This window comes from Molossus molossus, unplaced genomic scaffold (assembly GCF_014108415.1).
Source record: "Molossus molossus isolate mMolMol1 unplaced genomic scaffold, mMolMol1.p scaffold_m16_p_14, whole genome shotgun sequence".
Lineage (NCBI taxonomy): Eukaryota > Metazoa > Chordata > Mammalia > Chiroptera > Molossidae > Molossus > Molossus molossus.
In genome coordinates this window covers 31,772,619-31,782,988 of record NW_023425349.1, presented here as the reverse complement: position 1 = coordinate 31,782,988, position 10,370 = coordinate 31,772,619, and the positions used below count along the sequence as shown (strand labels likewise).

The window sequence follows — 10,370 nt, the reverse complement described above, 5'->3', positions numbered from 1 at the left end:
CTTAGGACAAAAAAAAAAGCATTTTAAAAATGCACAAATATAAAATCTTCACGGAACTGGGAAAAGGGGCAGTGAAAGTGGAAACAGAAATCAGTGAACCGAGGTAAAAACACAAACAAAAACATAGCAGGGAGGCACAGAAGAGGGCAAGGAGAGGTTCAAGGACGGCAACCTAACTAGGTGCATCATGCGGGAGGAGAAAATGCAAAATATAATTGGGGTCCAGTCCAGCGGGCCGCGAGCGCTGGGGAAGGCCCGCCCCTTTCTGGGTCTTTGTTTCCGCCCCCAAATAAGCGCCTTAGGACCCCAGCTGTGAGCCGCGAGGCGAGGGAGGGCGCGCATGCGTGAAGCCGTGGGTGGTGGTTGGCCGAGCGGTCCGCCGGAAGCCACAGCCCTCGGGTACCCTGGGGGTGGAGGGGCCGCGGCCTTGAGGCCAAAGGTCCGGGCGCCGGGACTGCGCCGAGGCCGGAGCTGCGGGAACACCAGGCGGGAGGGGGACCAACCTGGGAGCATCTGAGCCTGCACCTGAGTGTGAGCCCGACCCTGCCGCAGGTAACAAGCCACCTTCTCCCGAACTCCACTCCGGGCGGGCCACAGCTCCCGTCACCTCGATGGAAGCTTCCTCTCTAGGCCTCGGCTTACCCATCTGGGGGCTGGTCTTTCCGCCTGCCCTGCACTGTAGGACCCTGTCCACGCTTCCCAGCCTTCTCCCTGCACCCGGGTCCTGAGGTGCACCTGAGGGCCCCGAGGACGCAAACCTTTCGGAGTAGCGGGACCTCAGTGCTCCTGCCCACCCAGCCACTCCAGTGGAGAGTTAGGGGAGAGGCCAGAACGCCGCCCCCTCTCTACAGAAAGGATGAGGTGGGTGTCACCTGCCCCTGGCTCCATGACCCAGAAGGTCCGCTCCCTGACACAGGAGGCACCAATGCAGGGAACAGACGGAATTGCCCGTAGTCAGGAGGAAACACAAAGTTAGGACTGGGGGAACCCAGGCTGAGGCGCTTGTTCTTAGTTGCTGTGTGTCCTTGGTGAGCCCCCGAACCTCTCTGATCCCAGCCTTCAGCCAGAATGGGTCATCATCTGTTCTGATCATCCCAGGCTGCTAGGAGTTACCCGAGTTAACTGCTGAGAAGATGGCCTGCAAACTGCAAAGCTTGGTGCATGGGTGCGCAGTGATCTTCCCATACATAGAGGGAAGTGCCGGGGCAGCCCTGATATAGGCTCCTAGAGTAGGAGCAGTCTTGGCTTGGCCTAAAAAACTTCCCAACCTTGGTCTGTGACCAATTCTCCCACCTGTTTAGCCCTCCACCCCCACCCCAGGGATTGGTGACTGCTCCTTACACCGATTCCAGTGGACCCCTCCCTCCTCAGACCCAGGTCTGTTGGACCCAAGACTGCTTTGGCTGCAGCATGGGGCAGAGCCCTGAGCAGAGTGGAACCTGAGTGCACCCCTGACAGGTCTGCTGCCTCAACTTCCCCCCAAAGGAGGGCTTTCCTGGGCAGCATTGATTTATATGGAGCTTAGGACCTGGTTGGGGTGTTTTTCTGGATGAGTTCTTTGCTCCTCTCCATGCCCAGTGGCAGAGGATGGTGAGTAGGGGTTGGGGGGTAGGACAAGTTCAATTCCTTCTTGCTGTTGGGTGGAGCGAGACTCCATTGAAAGAGTAAAGGTGGAGAGATTGTTGTCCTGACTGGAGAGACACTGCTTCAGTGAATCTAGGAACTTGGTACAGTATCTGCATGTTATTGAATACATTTTATATACTGTTTAAATTTTGCAGCTGCTGTTTTAATCAAGTCTACACTGTTTTCAGAGCTGTAGGCAAGAAATAAACAGTCCTTTCTTTCCAGCTGCTGCTGGACTTGCTGCACCCCTGGCATGCTGAGACCTGTGCCTGGGGGGCTGGGCTCGGCTGGGTTCCGAGGGCGCTGCCAGCTCTGATGGCCTGAGTGCAGTGTGGCAGGTTTTATGTGCACACCCCCATTCAACATAGCCCCATGAGGCATTTTACAAGTGAGGAAACTGAGGCACTGGGGTGAAGTGAAGCAACCCCTCTCCAAGTGAACAACTCTGTCTCTGAGTCTTCTTGGTTTCTACTCCATTCTTAGGTCAATTAAACAGCCTTTGTGGAAATCAATGTAGCAGGTATAATTCCAGGCAGCAGGGCCATGGCAGTGAGACAAATGGGGAAAAAAATTCCTGCCCTCGTGGAGCTGATGTTTTATGGGGAGAGGCAGACAATAAACACGTAAGCAAGTAAAACTACTCCTTGGTATGTCAGTTGGAGGAAAATAAAACATGGTATGGGGGATAGAGAGTGCTCAGAGTGAGGAAAGTTACAATTTTATACAGGGTGGCCATGGAAGGCCTTGCTGAGAGGTGACACTTGAAGAAAGACCCAGAAGAGGTGAGGGAATGAGCAGAAGGATAGATGGGACATGATGGAGTTGAACCAGAGAGTTTTTCGGGGCCTTTGTACACCTTGCAATCCATGTTTTTGAGGTGACACCTGTTATGCTAGAATCTTGGAATGTCTGAGTTGGTTGGCCTTTGGAGGGCCACCTGGGCCCCTCTCACCCGTTCACCCTGGCTCCTCCTGTCCCTCTCCAGAGTAGTCAGCATGCTGCGCTTCCTGGTGCCCCGGCTGCTTTGCCTCCGAGGCAGGACTGCCCCGTACTCGTCAGCAGCAGCCCTTCCAAGCCCCATCCAAAACCCAGACATTCGCTACAACCAGCTATTCATCAACAATGAGTGGCAAGATGCAGTTAGCAAGAAGACTTTCCCAACAGTCAACCCCACCACGGGAGAGGTCATTGGCCACGTGGCTGAAGGGGACCGGGCTGATGTGGATCGGGCTGTGAAAGCAGCCCGAGAGGCCTTCCGACTGGGGTCTCCATGGCGCCGGATGGATGCCTCCGAGCGGGGCCGGCTGCTGAACCGCCTGGCCGACCTAGTGGAGCGGGATCGTGTTTACCTGGCCTCACTGGAGACCTTGGACAATGGGAAGCCTTTCCAGGAGTCTTATGTCATGGACCTGGATGAGGTCATCAAGGTATACCGGTACTTCGCTGGCTGGGCTGACAAGTGGCACGGCAAGACCATCCCCATGGATGGTGAGCATTTCTGCTTCACCCGGCACGAGCCCGTTGGTGTCTGTGGCCAGATAATCCCATGGAATTTCCCCTTGGTCATGCAGGGCTGGAAGCTCGCCCCGGCGCTTGCCACTGGCAACACTGTGGTCATGAAGGTTGCAGAGCAGACCCCCCTTTCTGCCCTGTACTTGGCCTCCCTCATCAAGGAGGCGGGCTTTCCCCCTGGGGTGGTGAACATCATCACAGGCTATGGCCCAACAGCAGGAGCGGCCATTGCCCAGCACATGGACATCGACAAAGTTGCTTTCACGGGCTCCACTGAGGTGGGCCACCTGATCCAGAAGGCAGCCGGAGAGTCCAACCTCAAGAGAGTCACCTTAGAGCTGGGCGGGAAGAGCCCCAGCATCGTGCTGGCTGACGCCGACATGGGCCATGCCGTGGAGCAGTGCCACGAAGCCCTCTTTTTCAACATGGGCCAGTGCTGCTGTGCAGGGTCCCGCACCTTCGTTGAAGAGTCCATTTATGATGAGTTTCTTGAGAGAACAGTGGAGAAAGCTAAGCAGAGGAAAGTTGGGAACCCCTTTGAGCTGGACACCCAGCAGGGGCCCCAGGTGGACAAGGAGCAGTTTGAACGAATCCTGGGCTACATCCGGCTTGGCCAGAAGGAGGGAGCAAAACTTCTCTGCGGTGGGGAGCGTTTTGGGGAGCGCGGTTTCTTCATCAAGCCCACGGTCTTTGGTGGTGTGCAGGATGACATGAGGATTGCCAAGGAGGAGATCTTTGGGCCTGTGCAGCCTCTGTTCAAGTTTAAGAAAATTGAGGAGGTGATTGAGAGGGCCAACAACACCAGGTATGGCTTGGCTGCTGCTGTGTTCACACAGGACCTGGACAAGGCCTTGTACTTCACGCAGGCCCTCCAGGCTGGGACGGTGTGGGTAAACACCTATAACATTGTCACCTGCCACACGCCATTTGGAGGCTTCAAGGAATCTGGCAACGGGAGGGAGCTGGGGGAGGATGGGCTTAAGGCCTACACGGAAGTGAAGACAGTCACCATCAAGGTTCCACAGAAGAACTCGTAAGAACGTCCACCATGGAGACCCAATTTCCGTCCAAGGATTCCACAAACATTCCACAACCTAGTGGTTGCCAAACATTTTTTTAGTCATGGATCCCCTTTATTTGTTCCAAATGAACTTTTAGAACAATTAAAATCAGAGCTGCTCTGGTTAAAGCAGGGATGGGGACTGGGCTCAGAGTCCTATCCATCTGTGCCCCAACCCCAGCCCCCTTGGAGGCCCTGAGTTACTTCCATGAAACCTTAAGAATCTCTGGAAAATAGATTAAAAAACCACTGATCTGGACTTTGGTTCTTCCTGCTGATCCAAGAGTTTTCTAATGGATTAACCTTCTGGCTCAGTGGATGGGCTCACCTCAGACATAGGGTTAGAAGGCATTAGGAGTTTTAATGGATGCCAAATGTTGGCCTCAGTCTTCATTGACTTAACCTAGAACTCGGGGTGCATTTCCTTTTCTTAGTACCAGTTGTTGGCTGTTGTGCTTGCTTGCCCTTCATTTTCTTTAATTTGAGGGAAGGAATGGACAAAGAATGAATTTACATAACCATTCCTTTAAAATAAGCTCAAAACAACGCAAATGTCCATCAACTACCAAGTGAATAAGCAAAATGTTCCCATGGAATAGCCCTTGTACTTTTCAGCCATAAAAAGGAATGAGTACTGACACATACGGCATGGATGAACCTTGACAACATTATGCTGAGTGAAAGAATCAGACATATTGTGTGATTCCATTTATATAAAATGTCCAGAATAGGCAAATCCATGGACTTTCGTCTATGAAAAGTAGTTTAGTGGTTGCCAGGAAGTGGGGGAGGCAGGGATGGGGGGTAACTGCTAATGGGTATGAGATTTTTGCGGGGGAGGTTTTTAAATATCCTGGAATTGGATAATGGTGATGGTTGCACAACTTTGTGAATATACTAAAGAGCACTGAATTGCATACTTTGAATTTTATGATATGTGAATTGATTTCAATTAAAAATTAAATAAACTCACCCATTCAGTTTGCAAATCCATTTTGTGTCAATATTCTCTTGCTGCTGAATGCTTGCTTTACAGAGTCGGGCTGGAAGGGACCCAGGTAGTCATCAGGTCAACCCCAGCCAGGTGCAGAAATCCCTCCCACAATATTTTGAGTTTTGTTTTTTCTCCTGGCCTGCTGGGTGACAAAGTGTAACTTAAAGATGCACAGAAGAAAGCTCTGGTTCCTGCCTGCAACAAGTCCGTGTCATATCTCATTTCAAGACTTCCACTGACATTGCCCCCCATCCTCTAGCGAAACACCATCCCCCAGTCAGGCTCAGTATCAGGGCCATCCTGACATGCTCGGATTTCCAGAGCTTCAAACCTGAGACTTCAGTATATTTACTGTCAGTCTTAATTCCCCAGTGGATGGGAGTAACTCCAAGCCAGCAGGCCACGACACCTAAGCAGTGCTGAGCCCTCTCTCCATCTTCCTTCCACCTTTCTACTATGTTCAAAGTGAATCACCCCACTTTTACTCAGTCCAGTAAATGCACACCCCAGGCATCCCTTTAGCATCCTGTTGTCCCACCTAGGCCTCAAGATGATTTTGTCCGGTATCTGCCCTTGGAGTTGACCTGAAACTGCTCTCTGGGGATTCTGAGTCTGTTTGGTCCCCTCATCGCCCTTCCCAGGTACTCCTTTCTGTGCCATTTATCTAAGGCTGGGGTGACCCTGACTGTCCCCCAAAGTGCACCTTTTATCTGCCTCTCTTAGAGGCTGTTGGTACTTTGCATAGTAGTGAGTTTCTCATGAAATGGAAACGGGGGTGAGTAGGTGGGTGAATGGGTGTCTGTCAAGCATCATCCCGGTGTTTTAGCAAATCCATTGCTCATTTGCTTCTCAATACTTCTAAACCAAGAGAAACTTGGTACAGGGTGTCCCAGCGTGGGGTGGGACTGGGGAAGGACAATCTCTTTGATCCCTGAAACTCAAAGACTGAAGAGTCAGGCCAGATTTCTAGTCGGCTCAGCGCTGTGGCTCCCCTGCACTCTCACCATTGTTCTGGATGCAGGGCCATGCAGCAGGGAGGTTGCACTGGGCATCACTGGATGCAGACACTCCCTGCAGTAGATGTTGCAGTTTTGAGGCACCCACCCATTCCAACAAAATTACACCAAGTTCTACTCTGCCAGATGCTATCTATGCCAGGTGTCCCACACTGCCCTAGAGAACAGGCAGTGGGTGAGGACACGAAAGCTGAGAGGTTTAGCATGAAATTCATTCGGACGCAGTTTCCCACATGCATACACTGTGGGCCAGAAAGAGGTCAAACTGAGAGCATATCTAATCCGACCTCGACTCCTGAAGAACCTAAGGACTCAGCTTCTTTGCTGCACCTATCACAGCTGCTGCTCAGTCACAGTGACACTGCTTATCTTGATCCAGTCTTAGATGGCAGGCCATTTAAAAATCAGTATGGTTTGTCTGTATTCTGGGTGTGAGGCTGACCTCTGGTGGCCACCTGGTTAATTTGCTCAGATCAGTTGTGTGTGCGCGTGCGTGCGTGCGTGCGTGCGTGTGTGTGTGTGTGTGTGTGTGTGAATGGCTCTAGGCATGTCCCCAAATCAGAGAATTGAATGAAGCAGTCCCTGCAGGGCAGGAGCTCCCGGTCTGGCAGGGAGACAACTATAGAACCGGGGATAAGTGGAACTACAGAGGCCATGAGATCAGAGGAAAGAAATAGTATTAGACACCCACAATATTGATCTCATTTACTTCTAACTACTTTCAGGCACTTATTTTTTTCTGATTTGTTACTTTGTTAAAAAAATTATTTTAGTTTTTCAATTACAGTTGACATACAATATTATATTAGTTTCAGGTGTATAACATAGTGACTAGACATTTATATAACTTACAAAGTGATCACTCCAATAAGTTAGTACCCATCTGAAATCACATATAGTTATTACAATATATATTTTTTTCCTTTATTGATTTTAGAAAGAGAGGAAGTGAAAGGGAGAGAGAGAGAGAAACATCGATGAGAGAGAACATCAATTGGCCACCTCCTGCATGCCCCCCACTGGGGATCAGACCCACAACCTGGGCATGTGTCCAGGCCAGGAGTCGAACTGGCGACCTCTTGGTGCATAGGTCAATGCTCAACCACTGAGCCACACTGGCTGGACGTTATTACAATATGTTTTACTGCGTTCCCTGTGCTGTACTTTACATCCCCATGACTGTTTTGTAACTATCAATTTATACATCTTAATCCCTTCCCCTTTTTCATCCAGCCCTCCAATCCCTCTCCCGTCTGGCAACCATCAGTTTGTTCTCTATATTTATGAGTTTGTTTCTGTTTTGTTCATTAATTTTGTTTTTTAGGTTCCACATATAAGTGAAATCATATGGTATTTGTCTTTTTCTACCTGACTTAGTTCACTGAGCATAATACCCTCTAGGTCCATCCATGCTGTCACAAATGGTAAGATTTATTTATTTTTTATGGCTAATATTATATTGTATATATGTACCACATTTTCTTTATCCACTCCTCAATCGATGGACACCTTGGTTAGTTTCATATCTTGGCTATTGTAAATCATGCTGCAGTGAACATGGGGGTGCATAGGTCTTTTTGAATTTGTGTTTTGGATTTCTTCAGATAAATGCCCAAAAGTGACATTGCTGGGTCATACGGTAGTTCCGTTTTTAATTTTTTGAGGCACCTCCATACTGTCGACCTTGGCTGCACCAATTTACAACCCCAACAGTGCTCGGAGTTTCCTTTTCTCCACACCCTTGCCGGGCTCTTAATGTCCCACACCTGATGAAGGATCGTGGCAGCCACTGATGTTCTGCCATAAGCGAAGCCAGCATGCACACTCAGGTCTTCGACTCTGCTGCCCCACTCAGCCCCAGGGAACGGCCCTGTGGGAGGGACACGGGACCCTACTGGACGAGGAGCTAACCAGACAGAGAGAGGACACATAGGAAGGGTGTCCCTGGGAGAGGGAAGGGCATGAAGCTTGTGAGAAAACGTGAAGGGTGCGAAGACATGGTGTGAGGAAGGGAGAGGCAGGGAGGAGAGGCCTGGGAGGAGGCAGGGCTGGGCAGTGAAGGGACTGTGAGCCCTGCGAGGAAATGTCCACTTTGTCCAGTGATGGGCAACCACGAGAGTTTTGGAAGGAAAGTGCAAGCGTCATATTTTGGCTTCTAAAGCTGGCTGTTTCTGTGGGAGGACAGGTTGAGGGGCGACCTGCAGCTGGAGGCCACTCAGGATAGTGCTGCCCGCCCACTGATGTTAACCTGCATCTGGTGTGAGATCGGGCAGGGGATCTTGGGAGCCAGGAGGTGACCCCTTGCTGCTGGCCGGGGCAATTAAGTGGGTGGTGGTGCCAACACTGTGAAAGGGAACCTAGCTGAAGGAGCAGGTTTGGGGACAAGTGGTGAGTTTATTCATTTATTCAACACTTTTTTATTGAGTGCCGACCCCTCAGCACCCAGTGAAGCCTGGTGCCTAGTAGGTGCTCTGCAGATGTGTGTGGTGGGTGGATTTATGAATGGAGATGAGAGACTTCTGTCCCCTCACCCACACTCCCACTTCTTACTAATAGTGATTTTTCCTCTTCCCTGGACAACCAACTACTTCCTGATACCCTCCCGGGGAGGGAGGGGGAGATTCAGGCATGAGGAAGAAGAGACACCTATAACTCTGCTTCCTGGGTCCACACACTTCTCAGCCCCGGGTTCGGTGGAGGCTGAACTCAGAGGCAGTCCGGACAAGAGGAGCTCACATTCCGGGAAGGAGACTTCAGCCCCACTGAGCCAAGTGAGCGCACGTACCGGTGTCCAATCCAGCCCTGGGTGATAGGTTCCCGACTTCTGAATTCATTATTGAGCTGCAGACTCCAGGGCACTTTAGTTTCCCTTAATTAATTAAAATATCACATACTAATCTTTCTCTGATTTAATGTTCGCAGCCCTGGCGAAGGCTGGAAGTGAGGAAATCCATTAGAGGCGCCTGTTCACTGTCGATTGATTGGCTCATTCTTATTCATTTTACTACCTTCGTCCATCCCTGGGGGAGAGGGGAGGGCAATGTTTTTAAAAACATACGATTCAATTCACCATGAAACCTGACGGAAAAAATTCGTTTTGACTAAAAATCAGACTTTTTAATTTAAGGTGGGAAGTGGGTACATTTGGAATTGGACACTGGCTTCCAAGTTATCTCCTCAAGCCCAGTGATAATTTAGTTGACAATAGACTGAGTCAGGCTGCCTACTACTTACAGCCCCAAGGCCAGCCTCCTCTGGGGGCATCTAGGGGTGTGGCCTAAAGCCCCACCCCCACTTGCCTCTACAGCTCCCAGCAGGCATTGGTCACGTGTCCCAGCTCACAAACCACCCTGGACTTCCCTGCCCTGCTCCTCTCACGTGCCCTTTCCCTGGCCAGGAATTCCCATACCCTCTAGTCCGCAGCTCAGATGCCTCCTCTCTTCCAGGACATCCTCCCTGATATTCCCTGCTCTGATCACAGAGCAGACATCTTGTGCTTCCTGGCAGGACTCCACCTCCTCCCACTCATCCCCGCTCTAGTCTCCCTGAGTGCAGGGTCCAGGTCCCACCCACCTTCCCCTGGTCAGTGTCTGCCTCCTCCTGGCCTCTGGAGAAAGCTACTCCGTGTGCATGTGGAAGACAGGGCAGATCTCAGTGAGTGAATTAAATACGAGAATGTTTACATAGTGGGAGACCCAAGTTCAGGGGAGCTGGAAGAATCTGGCCGGCAGTGGACGATTCGGACTGGTTAATAACTGCAAGCAAGGTGACCAGGTGGGCTGTGACTGCAGCCCAGGTGAGAGGTGAGAAGGATATGGGCAAGATGCGTCGGGTGATGAAGTATCAGTGGGACCTGGACCACCCACAGCAGCAGTCCAAGGACAAAGAGACCACAAAGACTGTCCTTAAAAACATTTATTCTCAGGGTGCAGGGGTCATGTGACATCATCACATCTATGAAAATAGGGTAGAAAACACATGCTCTGGGGGATCATGCTTCCAAATTATAACTGCCACAGCGCACATTCTTCAGCCTCCGCAGAGGTCTTGGGCTCTCACCAGTGAAAAGTCATTAGGTTGGGACAACCATCTCATCTATCTTTTTGGTTTTGGTGAAAATTTCGGACAGTGTAACATTTATTATCATTATTTTTGCACAAAA

At 50.7% G+C, this 10,370-nt stretch overlaps 1 protein-coding gene across 1 annotated transcript; it reads left to right on the top strand.

The window, feature by feature from the left end:
- The first annotated feature begins 438 nt into the window (after positions 1–438).
- Positions 439–4,857, top strand: ALDH1B1 (aldehyde dehydrogenase 1 family member B1). The gene is made up of 2 exons (XM_036261980.1): positions 439–552; positions 2,612–4,857. The coding sequence occupies exon 2, from the start codon at positions 2,622–2,624 to the stop codon at positions 4,173–4,175; it is 1,554 nt and encodes a 517-aa protein (XP_036117873.1). The 5' UTR covers positions 439–552; positions 2,612–2,621; the 3' UTR covers positions 4,176–4,857.
- Positions 4,858–10,370: the final 5,513 nt, after the last annotated feature.